Source organism: Crocodylus siamensis, chromosome 7 (genome assembly GCF_052110815.1).
Source record: "Crocodylus siamensis isolate JL-2025a chromosome 7, ASM5211081v1, whole genome shotgun sequence".
Lineage (NCBI taxonomy): Eukaryota > Metazoa > Chordata > Crocodylia > Crocodylidae > Crocodylus > Crocodylus siamensis.
Genome location: NC_143401.1, coordinates 34,212,144 through 34,230,024, shown reverse-complemented (window position 1 = coordinate 34,230,024; position 17,881 = coordinate 34,212,144). Strand labels below are relative to the sequence as shown.

The window sequence follows — 17,881 nt, the reverse complement described above, 5'->3', positions numbered from 1 at the left end:
GGAGTGCAGGCCAGCCTATTAATAGTAGTAAACCTTTAAAAAATACCTAGCAGATTTGACATTTTTGTGGAAAAAAGCTGTCAACACAAACACATTGCCTTCACATGCCTTTTTTTGTTTTTTGGCCATGGTGTGTGATCTAAAATCCATGAAAGTGAAGATAAAGAGAGAGAAAGACCATTGATCCCAATAGGTTTTGGATCATGCATCACAAAAAAGGGGTCGGTAACCTATGGCCACAGGCCAGATGCAGACCACAAAGGGGTGCAATCTGGCTCACAGAGATCCAATCTAGCACAGGGAATCAGTCTCATTCAGCTGTGCCATGCTGTCTTTCTACCCAGCAGCACCACCCCTGCTGCAGAACCTGCTGCTCCACAGGATCTGAGTTTCCTGCAGCATCTGAGGAGGGGAAAGCAGAGAAGGGGCAGGTCTGCACAGTGCTGGCCTCCACCTCCCTGCTCTGCTCCCCCTGCCCCTGGCAGCCAGCCACTGATGGGGGGAGGGGCAGGGCTGGGGGACATTCTGTGCTGGTTTCCCCACTTCCCAAGGCTGACAGCAGGGATTGGGGGTGGGGGTGTACCTGGCGCACAATCAAGGTGGCCTCCCGCTCAGGGGCCCTCAGTAGTCTCCAGCACTCTGGAAAGCATGTGCAAGTACCCCCAGCCTGATGCAGGCATCTGCATAGCACCTTCTCTTCCAAGGCAAACATTTGTTCTCTTCACTCCTGATCCAATCTATGCAGCTTAGAGAAATCCATGAAGGTTTAAATCAATTCCACCTTGGGCTTTTTGAATGTCTGTACCTAGCGTATGTAGATCCAACACCTTCAACTGGCCAGATGTATTCAGAGGCCTGTGCATTATCTGAAACCACTTTCTTAACTCAATCTGCATCACCCCCTGCACTGATCAGATTTTCAGGTTAAAAGTATGTGAGGCAGCTTTAGATCTGGGGCTTCAATCAAAAAACAGAAGCCCGTGTCTAACAAAAGGGGGGGAGTGTGCATTTTGCATAAATGCTTAAATAAATGCAGCAGTGTGAGCTGTGTTTGCAAGTAATCTTCAATGGCAGTAGAAGGCAGGTGTAGCTGAAAGGCACCCGTTAAAAGGCAGTATCCAAACTGAGATACAGGGAATAAAAGATAGCTTGTAGTGTCTTCAACTAAGGTCTGTAAGGATAATCCTATTTCTCTTCTTGATGAATTAAGATTCAAGAGTGTGTGTACACGAAGCAGTGGGTTTTCAAAAACACTGCTTCAGTTTAGGGTGAAGTAAGCCCCTGTGTCATGTACACCCATGTCTTGCCTGCCTCTCCAGAAGTGGGGAAGGCGAGCTGCCAGCAGGTGCAGTGGTCCCTGGGCTGCAGGGGACCAAGGGACTGGTGCTTCCCTTCACAGCAGCAGCACTTCCCCCCAGGTGGCACCCATCCACAGGCACCCAGCTCAGGTGGTCCTGGGGAGCACTGCAGCCATGGAGGGAAGTACTGGGTCCCCACACAGCTTATGCAAGCAGGCAGGCTCCAGGGGAAAAATAAATAAATAAAAGTCAGGCTCATGGGTTAAAAGTGTTTTTTTTAAATAAATAAATAGGTGGAACCTGCCTTCCTGGGCTGCAGCCAGGCTGCCTGCACAGTCCCTGAGCCGCACAGAGCTCAGTGCTTCACTGCAGCTGTAGGGCAGCAAACTAAAACTCCGCAGGGGAGTTTTAGTTTGCTATGCCATAAGTCATTTAAGGCACATTATGCCACCGAATGTAATACAGCAGCTGGAATTAATGCGCAATCTGCCTTCAATGTGTGCCTACACCAATACCGTTTAACACTGAGTGGCACCCAATTTAAAGAGCTAATTAACATATTATAGTGCCTACTTCCCTGCAGGGGGGGGGAGGGAAAAAAATCAGCCAGGCCAGGACAAACCTGAGCCTGTACTTATCTCATTACCTCCTCACGTCTCATGGCACTGCAGGGAGCCGTGCCAGCTGGGTTAAGAACCTTGTTGGCTTCTTTGGTGAGGTATTGAGTACGTGCAATGCAAGCACGTAGTCTTATCTAGTGTAGTCTAGCTGTTGGAACTAAAGTTCTAAGAAAAACAACTATTGCAAAAATTGTCCAAAAAAAGGACAGGAGGTACTGAGAATCATAGTGACCATTCAAAATTAGAAATCGGAGATGAAACATTCAGGAGTCCCAACTTCTATAATAATTGTTATTTAATTCTTAAATCAACCAGATGTGTAAAACTGGCTTCAAAATTAAACTTTTATTGTGCACTAAAACACAGGAAAAACAACTGATATAATAAAGCCTGTTTCTCCCCATATCACCATCTAGTTTGGAATGAACAACTATCTTAAAACAGAACTGATTTCTTGTGGGGATTTCACAATTCCTTTATCATGATCCAATTAAGATTCTCTCTTTTGTGGTTGAGCTGGCAGTACCTATATTTTACATAATATTTTCAGATTGTGTTATTAAAAAGTACTCTGATAACAGTTCTAAAGACTAGCAATTTAGGATCTGTCCCATGGTCTTCATAAAGGCAAAAGTTTAGCAAAAAAACAAAAATTGTTTACAGTGCTTTCTGGTTCAGTTTGCACCACTAATACTGGACTAAAATGGGCAATGAAATTTTATATTAAAACTGTATTGCTGTTTTCACATTTCTTAAAAAAACTTTATGTTCTACCATTGCTGCTTCCTTGAATCCAGACTGGGTAAAAAGAAGGGATGGAAATCATCAAGCCTGGGTATTACATTAGAGGCCTCAGGCCCAATTAGTTAGAGACAGCCCCTGCCCAGAATAGCTTGAAATCAACAACAGGCAATCACATGCTCTCAGTATTTGTTTTCAAAGTTCTTTCTAGAGGTATTCTGGGACTACTGTTATACAGACTGTAGTGCACACTGGGTAAATCGCATACACTTCAGAAGCAGCTAAAATGATCCAAAAAGTTAAAGGAATACAGTTTGACCCATAAATCAAGTTAAAGTGTCTCTAGTTCAAAGAAACTTAAACAGAAACCATAATTAAAGTCTAAAGCCCTACTGATAACACTGCTGAATCTATGTAGCCAATCACAGAATTATAGAAAATTAGAATGCAAAGGGACCTCAGGAGGTCCTCTAGTCCAACCCCCTGCTCAAAGCAAGATCATCCCCAACTGTATCATCCCACCCAAAGCTTTGTCTAGCCACATCTTCATAACCTCCAAGGATGCAGATTCCACAACCTCTCTTGGTAACCTGTTCCAGTGCTTTACTACCCTCCTAGTGAGAGGGATTTTTCCTACTATCTAACCTAAACTTCCCTTGCTGCAACTTGAGACCATTGTTCCTTGTTCTGTCATCTGCCATCACTACAAAAAAATTAGCTTCATCCTCTTTGGAACCACTTTTCAGGTAGTTAAAAGCTGCTATTAAATCCCTTCTCAGTCATCTCTTCTCCAGACTAAATAAGCTCAGTTCCTTCAGCCTCTCTTCAGAAGCCATGTTCTCCAGCTCCCTAACCATTTTCATTGCCTTTCACTGAACTCCCTCCAATTTGTACACATAGTTTCTCTGGTGGGGGGGCCAAAACTGAATACAGTACTCTAGATGTGGCCACACCAGTGCTGAATAGATGGGAAGAATTACTTCCCTCAATCTGCTGGCTATGCTCCTTAATGACTCCTTAAGGATTTCTTGAGGACTTGCCCCATGATTTTTCCAGGGACTGAGGTGAGGCTGACTGGTCTGTAGTTCTTCCTCCTTCTTCCCTTACTTAAAGATGGACAGGGTATTTGCCCTTCTCCAATCATCCAGGACCTCCCCCTATCAACATGAATTTTCAAAGATAATGGCCAGCGGTTCTGCAATCACAGCAGCGAAATCCTTCAGCACCCTCAGATGCATTGCATCTGACCCCACGGCCTTGTACACGCTTAGCTTTTCTAAATAGTCTGTAACCTATTCTTTCACCACTGAGGGCTGCTCACCTTCTCTCTAAACTGTGCTGCCAGGTGCAGTAATCTGGGAGCTGACCTTGCCTATGAAAACCAAGGTAAGAAAGGCATTCGGTATGTTAGCCTTTTCCTTATCTGACACTAGGTTGCCTCCCCCATTCAGTTAGGGACCCACACTTTCCCTGACCCTCCTCTTGTTGCTCACATACTTGTAGAAACCCTTCTTGTTAACCCCTACATGCCTTACTAGCTGAAACTCCAATTGCCCGTTAGCCTTCCTAACTTCATCCCTGCATGCCCATGCAGTATTCTTATACTACTGCTTAGTCATCTGTCCAAGCTTCCACTTCTTGTAAGCTTTCTTTTTGTGTTTTAGCTCACCAAAGAGTTCCCTGCTAAGCCAACCTGGTCTTCTGCCATATTTGCTAGTCTTCCTGCACATGGGGATGGTTGTTCCTGTACCCTCAATAAACTTTCTTTAAACTACAGCCAGCTCTCCTGAACTCCTCTCCACCTCAGACTAGCCTCCCAGGGGATCCTGCTCATCAGTTTCCTGAGTGAGTCAAAGTCTGTTTTTCTGAAGTCTAGGGTCTTTACTCTGCTGCTCTCCTTCCTTCCTTCCCTCAGGATCCTGAGCTCGATCCTCTTGAGGTCACTGCTGCCCAAGCTGCCATCCACTGCTTTCACCACCAATTCTTGCCTGTTTATGAACAGCAGGTGAAGAAGAGCATAGCCTCTAGTTGGCTTCTCCAACACTTGCACCAGAAAGTTGTCCTCAATACTGCCCAAAGACTTCCAAGATTGCCTGTGCACTGCTGTATTGCTCTCCCAGAAGATACCAGCATAACTGACGTTCCCCATGAAAACCAGGGCATGTGATCAGGAAACTTCCTCTAGCTATTTGAGAAAGTCTCATCCACTTAGTCTGGTGGTCTTTAGCAGAAACTCACAATAACATCACCCTTGGTGCTCTCCCCTCTGACCCTAACCCAGAGACCCTTAGCAGGCCTATCTCCAGTTTCAAACTGGGGCTCTGAGCTATCATACAGCTCTTTTACATAAAGAGCAACTCCTCCTCCTCTTCTTCCCTGCCTGTCCTTCCTGATCGGTTTGTACCTATCCATGACAGTGTGTCAATGGGCAGAGACACCTCATCCATGGCAACTAAGATAGTTTTCCTGGGCAATTTTCATAGCAATGTTATCTGTAAAGCAAACTGGTATCAGGGAACCTACGGCCAATTTTTTCACAGTGTGGACATGGAGTCCAGGTGTACTCATCACTACCTCCCAGTTCAAGACCTGAGCTGTTCCTATTTAAAGCAGCTAAGACCACTGTTAAATATCTTGCTGAACTGACACAAACTCAAGCAAAGTTAAGGCATTCTTCTGAAATGTGGCACAATGACAGCTCTCATAGATCTGAAGAGACTGCAATTAAAAAATGGCTTAGAAATCTTAAGTCCCTAAAATATGAGGCACAATAGCAATGTTATACTAACTGAGTTAAAAGTTTCTTCTAAAAGGATTCTCCTTCTGTTCAGGAATAATACTGTAGTCTCATGTGAGAGAATCAAAAGAAGCAGGAGGACTCTTTGCCTCTCAGAACCCATCTATATTTTCAATATCCACCTTTAAACTGAAAGTGTTTGCTTTGGAAACTAAACTTGTCTCGTACTACAGTGACATCAATCTGAATATGGTCTGTAGAATTTTGTACACCAGAAAAAAACCTTTCTTTGTGAAGTGTTTTTCCACCCAGTATTTAGATTTCAGAAACCGTGTCCTCCTGTCTTAAAATCCTGTAAACCGCATAACAATGGAAATGTAATTTAGAAGGAGTTTCAACTAATTTGCCAGTGTCTGTTTTTATTCTTTATAAAGGAAACCTTGATTACAGCCCCGAAGCACATAGACATTTCTAATCCTCCTCTTTTTTTAAATGACTGTCAGAATATATATATTAATCATTCTACACTGGATACTCTCATCCAAACATACATAATTAATTTCAAATGGATCCTGTTGTTTAAGGGCAAAGATGGATACTAGAGGCTAGATTTCAGTAAACTGGAGCTTCTTGTTTGAGACTGAGTTTGTAGAGTACAGTAGTTCATTTTATACTATTCTAGTGATATGAAAACAACCTCTGCTTTCTGTATAAATCCAAAGTCCATTGTGTTGAAATCAATGGCTTCTTCCCAGATTTATGGGGGGAACAAGAGCAAGATCTGACCTGACAGTGGACACAGAGGTTGATCTACTATAGTGAAAGCATTCCATGGTCTGTTTTTAAATTATCTTTGGAAAAACTTCTTTCATAGTCCTTTATTCAAAAGGGGGAGAAGCCTTATATTAAACTTAAAGCTGCAAATCTTTTCAACTACATATTCTGAGAAGTGTTAATTCCTTTATTCTTACTTCCTCTTGTATTGAAGTACTATGGAAATACTAATGTATTGGTATATTTTGATAGGGTTCTGGTAGCCAACCAATAATAGCTGAGAAAGAGAACCATATATGCAGACAAATAATAATAATAATAATGTAAGCAGAAATCCAATTGCTCCACAAATATTTGCATACAGTCCCCTACAGGGAAGAGATACCAGGAAGAGTGACATTTCTACAGTTTACTGCAGGGATAAAGCCATCCCCATACACTGGCATACCAATGATGGATCATGAGGATGTGCTTTGTACCATTGCTATTGTGTGGTTTCTAAGACAGACTCAACTCTTTGTACACATACACAGGTAGGTAACCCTAAAAGCCACCATAAATCATAACTCTACTTATAGTTTGTATAGACCATTAAAAACCACCATAGCTAGACTCCGTTCCATGGTGAAGGCTATTGTGGTCTCAAGGTCTACCCTAGTACAGTGAGGAGTGTGGTATAATGATAGTGCAGCAGAATATATCGGGTGAATCCTTCCTTAATATACTTTTATAAGTTTTAGCATTTTACCTACCATATATAAGGCTTGATCCCGTTTCTGTTAAAAGTAAATAGAAAAAATCCCCACTGAGTTGCATGACAGCAAGGTGGGAGGGTATCCATAATTAGACTGGCTAGGTTTCTTGACTAACCCTTGTAAAAAACCCAGCAACTTCAGTTTCATTTAATTCACTTATTCCCTCGGAGTGGGCTTTGTCCTTTTTAAAGTTATGTGTAATGGCATCAAAAGCAAACAAACAAACAGCCCCACCTCTCCCCCTCCCATGAGCAAAATAAGAAACGTATATCAGTTAAATGCAATGTTTAATTAGTCTTCTAAATGCATATGCTTAAAAAGTCATTAGATAACTATTAGGATTAATGTACCCATTTTCTTTATGCAATCAGCTGATTTAGTTAGCCAGAATCCAAAAATAATTCAGTTGAGAACCAGCATTTTTAGCACAATTAACTCAGTAAACTTTTTAATTTCCTTTCTGTCTATGACAACTGTTATTTTCCCTTAAAGCTTCTAATTCAGCTGACTATTTTTGTTACATTGCAGATGCACCATTCAGCACCTCTTGTGAATTAAAAGACTTTTGGCATGCTTATGACAAGATATACCATAATGAAAGCATTCAAAGGACTGTTTTTAAATTATGTTTGGAAAATCTTCTATCATAGTCCTTTATTCAAAAGGGGAAAAGATTATAAACATGAAGAGTCTTTTGGATCATTCTGCATTTCTCAGGACAAAGTGAACCCAGAAACACTAGAAAATGACTTACTAGTTTCACAAAAACCAAGTATTCTGCCTTGTTTGAAAACTAGGCAAATAAAGACCTCTCCAAATACTGCAAGACCCCAATGAGCTCGAGGTCCTATTATTCCATAATCAGCAAGTCACTGAGTTTACACTAAATCCGTAACACAGATAAAGGGATGATTATTATTCTTCCTACTTTAAAGAACAAGCAAGTAAGAGGCACAGCTGGGTTATGGATCTCAGATCTCTTCCATCTCAGTCCAGCATAAGAACCACAAGACAGCCTTTCCTCTATTTTAATTGCTCAATTTATTCCTGCAATGCTTTAGATGTTTGCTTTCAAGAGCAGTTTTAAAACGAAGTCAACTGGAGGAAAAAAACAGAACATAACAATTACATAATTTGTTTTGAATAATTTGGTAAATTTCTAATGTCAACATCCCGCCTCACCAAGTGAAAACCAAGAGCTTAGATTCAGAGATTTCCCCACTGTTTATTATGCCTCATTCGTAATGTCCAACCACCCCTGGGTTGACTCTAGATTTTGTATATGCTAACAAAATTATGTTATGCAACTTGATTAGCACAAATGCTTGCAAAAATTCAAATTTTAAAATATAAGCAGTTTAACTCTATTACTCAAAACCACAATAAAAGGACTTGGGCCAATTACCAGATAGCTTTGCTGTTGAATCTATCGCTGAAGAACCGAAGGTCAGGGTTTGATTATAGAAAAGCTGTTATTCATACAGTGTGTGCAGACAGACTCTAAGTGAACTTTACACAGAAAGTCTACACAAGGAACACTGAGCTCCTACATTATTGAATTTTCCGAGCCCATGATATACTTTTATTTACTGTTTCAGAACTACGTGAAGCAGAACAAATAAGGAGAAGTAGAGGAAGGTGAATTCCTACTTACAGACTGTTTTCACAGTATAATATATAAGATGATACATTCACATGTAGTATGTACAATAAAGTTCAAACAAGATTATTAAGGTTGTGAAATGAAACACTCAATAAATTTATTACCCCACAGCTGTTCAATAGCCTACAAGTCAATCATCTTGCTTTTTCTCAAAACCGCCAGGTCACAATTGTCACTTGGCTCTCTGTTAATCTCAACAGAATTACCAACAATTTGAAGTACAAAGAGAATGAATTAATCTTACTCCTATAGGGAAATCCTCCAGAAAAGAAAAAAAAAGTGAGCTGAGACCAAATTTACAATAACCAGAAGTGTACTTATACTTTAAGTAAGAGAGATCCTCAGGCCAAAGCCTTTACTGAACAGCACTTTAAAAAGAAAGAAAATATTATTTTGCACTGTAATATTGCACTAACAGAAATTGGATAAGGACATGCCATTGTCAGCCATTCATTGTGTGCTACTCTAGTATGCAGATATAAGATCAGTGCTGTCATATAAACTGGTTGCTCATGTTAATATTATAAGCACTTTTGCCTGGTGATCAAAATCTACTGAATGCTGTGTTTGACATAAAAATACTGGCTTATTAATAATTTTCATATTAATTTCCTTCATGGAATTTTTGTGAACCTTACGAAATACTGCATATTCATAAAAATCGATGGAAGGACTACCAACGAGGTTCCAAACAGACCAACTGACAGTACTTGTCAGACAGACCTGAAGACAATATTCCCAGTCATGAGCAAAGGAAAGAGATGATTGTAAGACTGGGTGAACACCAAACCAAATTAGTCTCCCTTAAACTAATGAGTTTTGCTTTTGACTTATACACCCTGTGATCTGCATCACAGGGCAATGAGCTCTGGGAAACACCCCACAAATGACAGAGAAGTTCTATAATAGCAGAAGGGCCTGCAAAAAAACCAATATAGGCCTAGTGGAGGACGGTCACGTGGCTTCGGAAAACTGTGGCACAGGGTGGTGGTGCGCAGAGATTAGGGAAAGCAATGAGGCAAGCAGGAAACAAGCTGTATTATTTCTGTCTAATAGGACAAGGACATTTTGAACTTTCCTTTTATTTTCATCTTCCTTTCAGAACAATTAAGATATCTTGAAATCACTCTCTCTTTCTGTCCAAGTTCCATTTCCTCCTGTACCTTGGTCAGGGTTAAAATCTAAACAAATTAGAATGGAAATCACATATCGCCCAAATCTCTCACTGCCAAGAAGATAGCCATAAATATGGCTGGATGTCTGTCTCTTGCTGTTTTTACTCTGGTCCTTGACCCATTTGATGACCTGCTCCATAGCTTGATCTCATTAACACTTCTTTCTCATTAACATGAAGATATTAATGTACACTGAATACTCCTAGAGGGAATTATGTAGAAATTCTTCTACTAGGAAAATCCATTTTTTCCATCATGAAATACAAATAGCACAAACCAAACCACCTAATCTTTTCTGGGAGAAATAAATATCACTTTTTAGCTATGGGTTTAGGGAAGTCCCTCCTTACTCTGTAAATATATGCAGAACAGAACTTATCATAAATTGCAACCCATCAAAATATAGCACAGACAATGAATCTACCAATATAAATCTACATTCTAGTACAGACCTTAGCTGAATATCAAAACTATTTAAAAAAAACACAGATTTTATCAGAGTCAACTATAAAATAATGTAGTGGTTTGAATGGCTTGTACACAACCGCATTTTAGTTACATTTCCATATGCAATATTTCCATGTTGCAGTAATTCTTCCTTCTGCTGTTATGAGATATGTTTACAGTGCAATGCTTGCAAAATTTATTCTGTCTGTTGATAATAGGTACAATGGATGTCCACTTAGAAAGGACTTCCTTCTAGTAATAAAAAAAATACATTCAAGGCTAAACATACCCTGGATTGTTTTAACTCCTTCTATGCACAGGTTGTGTCCTTACTTCAATAAAGTCCCTTTTTTCCTACACAGTCACTTAGAAGGGACTTCGTAGAAACCAGTCACAATGCCCCAGGCAAAATGACTGTATCCTGGAGTCCATGTACAAACTTCTTTAAGCATTACAGCAGCTGTGGATTTAGAAATAATTTTTGGAAGATACATGCAACACACCAGAACAAAAATGTGCATTTTTTTTCCATCTGACACTGATTCATGGAGAAACATCATTCCTGTTTCACTTGTTTCTAGGCTGTTAAAATGTCAGTATTAATGTAGGCATGAGATTCACACATTGCCTACTATTTACTATGATGCAATAAGCACAAGTTGTCCTGCTTCTCTGTTTCAGAACCACTTCAAAGATCTGACATGCCACGTTCTTCCACACTTAGCAATGCTAGAGAATCATTTCTAATCCCCCTGTTTACGGTATACTCACCAGACTGGTAATTCCAAGTCACTTGGTAAAATACGTGCTTACCCAAGTTAGAGAAATATTGGTGTTAACAATTCAGCTGTGTACATGTTTTCAGAAAGGCTACAAATTTCAGCTTTCAAGCACCCACAACCATGGATAAAAATCAAAGATGAATTAACAGGATCTGAGCACAAGCATATTTCTTCACACTATCCTTCAGTGGGGGATTATGTACAACTGAAGTTACAGCATAGATGACAGGAGCTTGAATTGTTTCATATGCTATAGTACAAATATATTTACTGTGGAAGGCTCCTTGAGCTTTCTTTTCGGACAGAAAAAATTATAACTGAATCTCTTCCATGGCACAGGTCAAATATATACAGCACCACAACAGGGAAATTTCAGCTTCTAAATTGATTGAGGCTTCATGTGTATGGGGAATTTGTTGAAATACCCAAGACATAACACTCCTGCTTACCCCTGTTATCAACTCAGTTCATATTGACATAAATAGGAGTTGGTGCCACACTTCTAAATAAGGTGAAATACTGCTGCTCTCCAGCAACAGACACCAATATGACACTGCTAATATGCTAGACTTCTTGAATTAACAATGAATATGATTACCCCAAGTTGCATTAGCAATTTTTCTGAACGACTATCTTCAGCTTACGTCATTCAGCCAAACCTTTCAGTGATACTTATGAAGGAACAAACATTCAACACCGCCACTCAAAACTAAAGGTGTAAACAAAATTAATATTTCTATTAAGGAAAAGCTTATCCAGTACGTGCTATCAAGCCATCCATTTAATTAGAACCTAATGTAAAGACTCCTATAACTTACTTCCATGTTTTACATTTATCATTTATGAATTTGCCTCAAAACAAATGTAGAAGACATGCAACTGATCAGCTGGTTGATACTGAAAAAAGAAAGTAGTTTTAAAATACATGTTTAGGGGAAAAACGAGTAGGGAAAACATGAACACAAGAGCAGAATAACACAAAGGTATAAAACTACAAGCCAAACTGAACAGCAAATCAGAGATAGAGGGAAACAGAACAAAGAGAAAGGTATATAAAAGGAGGAGGGGAAGGGAAACTCAGGAGTATCTTCAGCTATATCTACTACCCATCTATCATCATATTCCAATGCACCACCACATTAATGACAAGTTTATTCAGTGAGGCTAATTGGAGACCATTTTCAAGTGAATATCTGAAACGCATAACCTATACCCCATTAATGTTCACCAAGGCAAAGAAGATGCATAAGTTGGACTATTATGAACTTTGCCCAAAACGTCAAAAAAAATTATTAACCCAAAATAAAATGGCAAAATACAAAATAGAAATCACAGACTGTACGCATACAATACCACTATGGCTTAATCTTCTTTACAATAAAATGACTGTATGATACACACTATCCCAGTTAACTTTTTAAATGAGTGTTTGGACATAAGAAATATATTTTATCTACATTTTCTCAGAGATTTTTAATATACCTGTGAAACCACAAGAAAATCTGAATATAGTTGGTAGGGAGTCACCTAAAAGATTCTTCAAATTAAGAGAAAAAATAAAGCAAGAATATGAAGACTCTGAAGTTTGTTTTGATTTCTGATAACTTAAGCTACTTGAATCTATTAATCATAACTATTAAAAAGAGCCTAGAAGTAATGGATGGGTAGGAATGAACATTATATATGAATGATAAAAATCAAAGCCACCATGAGTACCTCCCTCTATTTAAAACAAAAATCAACTTGCGAACTGTAAATTGGGAGGGGGGGGGGCGGGGGGGAGTACTGTTTCCTAGTGGGATTGGGATTGTGAGCTTGTGCCCTAGTCTCAGGGAGGACTGAGCCAGTTCTTTACAACACACCAACTTGGATTTATTCAGGTAAACATCAAAAACGCTCTGGCAAACATGAACATATGGAGGCAAGGAAGATATAATGGATTTGCTGTTTGCCTCTGAAACTTAACAGCTGGGGAAGGCATCCTCTTCATAACTCAGTAACTTGTCACCTTGCTGTCCTTTTCACCTATCAGCACCATTTCATTTGATGATGCTTTGTGCTCTAGGCGCCGGAAGGGAAAGTTATTAATAATATTAATACAAATGATCATTATAATACTAATAGGACTGCCGATAACAACAGTAATGCAGAGCTTTGAGAGAGAGCGTGAACGTTCACGGACACTATAAAGGAGGAGGAAACTCTCGGCTGCCCTCACTTAGTTTCAGAGCTGGGAGATGCGAAGCCAAACCCAAGAGAAGCGAGCGGCAGCGTTTCTCTGCGACTCCTGACCCCGGTGCAAGCTCCCCGGGCCTCGCTACCCCGGCACAAGCTTCCCGGGGAGGATCAGCTCACAACTGCTTACCTTCCCAAAGCAGGAGGAAACCCACTGTCCACCCCGAGGAAGGCATCTCTTCCCCGTCCTGTAATCCTGTTATTTCTGCCCCCGCGGCCGAGCAGTCCCGGGCAGGCTGCTGCCAAAAGATCTCACCAGGTTGCTCCCAGGGCCGGCGCCAGTCCGCTCAGCAGGGGCTGCCCCAGCCCGGCTGCCCATGGGCCGGCGCTGCTCGCGGCGCTGAGGGGACCTGCTCGGGCGGGGCGGGGAGGGGCGGCGCCTTCCGCGACCAGATGGGAAATCCTGCCGGCGCTGCCTCCCGCGTGGTGCCGGGGGGGGCCTCGGGGGCTCAGATCCAGCCCCGAAGCGCCGCCCGGCCCGGCCCGGCCCGGCCCGCCGCAGGGGGAAGCTCCTGGGTGGGGCGGCTCCGGCTCCGGCTCCGGCTCCTGCCCCTGGGCTCCCCCGAGCGACGGGCGACACGTCCCGGAGCCTGGGATGCTCGAAACGCTGCCGGCTCCTCGCGCTCCCGCGGCACGGCCGGGCTGGGCCGGCCCGGACCTCCCCAGGCTGAGCCGAGCCGAGCCGAGCCGAGCTAGCGCCGGCGGGGAATGGCCGGGCCGCCCCTCGGCCCGGCTTAATGAGCAGCGGCCGCGGGGGAGGAGACGGGGGCGGCCAGCCCCCAACTTCGGAGGCAGAAACCCGGGGCGGCCCCGGCTGCCCGCTCTGCCACCTGCACAGCCGGGCGGCGTCCCCGCCCCGCCCGCAAGGACACGAGTCCCGCGCCGCGCCGCGCCGGGTCAGGTGCGTGTCCCGCGCGCAGCAAGCGGGCGGGGCGGCCTAGCGCTGCCCCGTGTCCGCGCCCGGTAGAGCCGCTGCCGAGCAAGACTCCGCTCGCTCCCTTCCTCTGGGGGAACTTCCGAGCCCGACGCTGCCCCCGCCTGGGCGCCCGGGTGTGCCGCTGCAGCCCGCGGGGTGCGCTCCGGGGCCCCCCGCCCCGCCCCGCCTCCCCTCCAGCGGCGCGAGGCTTAGAAGCGGGCTCAAGCGCCAGCCGGGGCCGCAGGCTCCGGCCTCTCCCTGCTGCCCAGCGTGTAGACACGCACGTCACTCCCACACCTTCCTACACACTCCCAGGCCCTCGCCCACACGTGCTCACACTCTCACTCACTCACCCCTACCCCATCACCCCACACACTCCCACAGCCCTCCCCTTGCTGCGAGAGCGCCCCGAGCTCAGCCTGCCCTGCAGTCAGGGGCTGCATCACTGAAGGAGATCGTGCAGCAATACGTCTTGTGCCTTTTCATTAGTAGCGGGGTGGGGCAAAGGGGCTGTAACCCGTTTAACCTGGACCTTTGCCTAACCACAGTTCAAATTTCTTCATTTGCCACTCAACAGTGTTCCCCAATGCCATCAACCCGAAGAATCCTGCCATTGAACTCCCCCCACTAAGATTTCAACTTAATACCGTATTTAAAAAGGTCAAAATGAAAAGCAAGAGCACTCACTCCCTCACCTTCAGAACCAACAGTCCCCTGAGGGCCACATGCCTGGTTCCACTCTTCGTAGGAACAAGTAACTATAACAAATAGGGAAGGACACCTGGTATACAGTGGCAGAAAGTGCAGAGATGGTAAGGAGGAAAAAAAAAGTTAGTAAGGGGAACAATCATGGCTGACACCACTATTATCTTTCCTGTGATCTGCCAGGTCATTGTGGCATTGGATCGTTTCAAGATGCCAGACTGAAATCTTTCATTAGGATTGGTTCATTGGTATGACATATTTACATCTAGAAAACTCTCTTAGATCATTTTAGAGATGCTTACATTGCCTTTTAGCCCTGTCCATGGACTCTGTGGTACCAGATGTCACAGGAAAAGAGATGTGAGAAATCCCAGCAGGAACAGCAAACATGCTATTTTTTCCTGTTAATTTTTTGAGTTTGTAGCCCATGTGACTTCTGGAACATAACCAGAACCTGGGAGAACAGCAGTGTGACATGGGCACATCTAAGGATAATAAGGGAGCAGAGACAGAGCAGCTTCATACGCAAACAGCGTTTGAAAGGAGAAGGGAAAGTACTCGATGGACAGTAAAATTATATGAACCAACCCTAAAAAGCTTTGGTCCTTCAACAGCTTTACCGATAGGCATAAAACCTTTTCAAGAATAGGTGTTTTCAACATACCTGACAAAATGCAGGAAACCTGAGAATGGCAACAGGACATTCATGATGTCTGTATAAAACAAGCAAAGGGATACAGGTTAAAAAAAACAACAACATGAAAAGCATTAAATCAATGCTTTGAGGAGAAACATTTTCTGTTAAGCTGAGATTTACCTTAAAATCATATTTAAAAGCTCACACTGTACACAAATCAATATTGGTACCATCTAAAATAAGGCAATATCATCTGCATTGCTAAATGTCAATTTCCATCCAGGACACAAAGTGACTTCCTGGATGAAATTCAAGGACTTCAAATCTCTTCTGGCATCTTAGCAACTGCTTATAAAGCTACATATTTGTGCCAGGTCCAAGCTCCATTAAAAATTGCTTGTGGATACCATCAAGTTATTTACAGAACAGGCAGAGTGAAGGTTGCCATAAATGTTTCTTTGGAATTTCCAGACTTTTCAGTAGTCTTCAGTTGTATGGCCTTGCATGATCAGAATGAGGTCTGTCAGCAGGTATAAAAGGTATGCAGAATAGGAATGATACTTGCTGTCTTAGATGATAAAGTCACTGAATTAAGGATCACAAAAAGCTTCAATAACTTCTAAAGAGCTCAATAACTTCTAAAGAGCTATACTATATTGCTGAGAGCTGTTAATATCTTTATCCTGTGTGGATCATGCAGATGTGTAACACACACACATACCCACCAGGGAATTACAAAGAACAAGATGGGAACATGTAGTACACACTGACTGAGCTGTTGCTGTTGTCACTATTTTCTTCCCCATGATAAAAAGAAATATAGGTAAAAGGCAAAAGAACCCTGGTAAAATGCAACAGAAATGGAAGATATTGCTTGTGTTCCCTCCATAGGAGTCAGGGAGCCACTCTCCTAGGAGAAGACTGTCTTGAGTTGACTTCAACTACACATGCTCCCATTCTGAGAGAGCTCTTCACCTCCTATTTTTCCCTGCAACCACACGATCAAAAAGAAAGATTGTGGTGCATCCTGAAAAATTTGGATCAGCAGTCACCCACCACGGAGAGACACCAGAATCATCCCCCAACCCCCGCAGAGTTTGTGCCCCAGCCACATCTCATTCCAGAAACTTCAGAACAGTCCCTGGCTGTTGTCACTATAAAACCAACAGCAGGGGCAGGCAGGGCACATGCACCACCACCAGCAGCAGCTCAACCACGACACTGGAGTTTCCTGTGTAGGTCAAGAATGCTGCCCCCTGCCCTTCCAGCCCACCCCTCCCAGGTCCTGTGTCTCCCCACAGCCCTCTCCCAGCTCAGAACCGGGTGTCCTACCCACCCACCCCCCACTCTCCCACAGATTTTGGCCCAGGTGGCAACTCTGCCTGTTATACCACTGGTTTGGATCAGCCGAAGTACAAAACCTGGGAGCATGAGATACCCAAACTACCCTGTGACACTATTTCCAAATATAAACATTTCAGTTTGGGATTTTTCACCCCAAACTCAAAATGACAACACTCTCCATCTCTCTCTCTCTTTCATCTCCCCATCCCTGCTCTCCCAACCCTACTCCTACACCTATTTGGAACCCCACTGACATTAGCACAGGTCTGCCATAGTATGTTCACTACTAGATCACATTCCTGGGATTAATAACTTCTGTGCAGCAATTCACCTCTACTGTCACATACATAAAATGTTAATACAGTTTGCTTGGTTCTTAACTGAACCTTTTTGAAAATGATGGAAAAATCAGATCTGTTAACTGGAGAAAAAGAAAAACAGCTGTCCTTTATTTGCTTCATAAGTACAAGCTCTCTAATAATGTTTCCCATCACTCTCCCAGCAAAAATAATTACGAAATAAATTGACACTTTCCTGCAGGCTGCTGTGATTGTTAAACTATAGCTTATTACTCATTTATTTCTGCTTTGCTTTGAGTCATTAATTTAGCACTGCAGACTGAATTATTAAATTATTATATGATTCTTTTGTAAAGGCACCCTGAGATGTCTTGATATGATAATGCCTCTTGTAAACTGAAGCTGCTGCAAGTAGTCTCTTAGTTTTATTTTATGCTATGGCCAGTTAGCAAAAGACAATTACATTCAGAGACTCACCTATCTTTCCATCTTCTTTAAATGAACAGTGACAAAACACTTTTGGCAACCAATATCTGATTCCTGATGAGCTGAACATTGTTTGCTTGTTTGTTTTCATTTAATTACAGCAGACGTATCTCTTTGTTTATTGTAGGGTCTTTCTGTACTGATACCATTTATTTCCTACTTCAGAGAAAAATGGTTTAAAAGATACAGATATTGTATATAGACCAAGATCTGTTCTTTGATGGAATACTGGTTGCCAAACCTTACAATTGGTCTTACATTTACATC

General features: G+C 42.6%; 1 protein-coding gene across 1 annotated transcript in view; it reads right to left on the bottom strand.

Moving 5' to 3' along the window:
• RET (ret proto-oncogene) overlaps positions 1-13,927 on the bottom strand; it is a 168,626-nt gene extending 154,699 nt beyond the window's left edge. The window contains exon 1 of the mRNA XM_090057837.1: positions 13,358-13,927. Coding sequence (XP_089913963.1) covers positions 13,358-13,403 — 46 coding nt within the window. The 5' untranslated portion in view covers positions 13,404-13,927. The remainder of the gene's footprint in view (positions 1-13,357) is intronic.
• Positions 13,928-17,881: the final 3,954 nt, after the last annotated feature.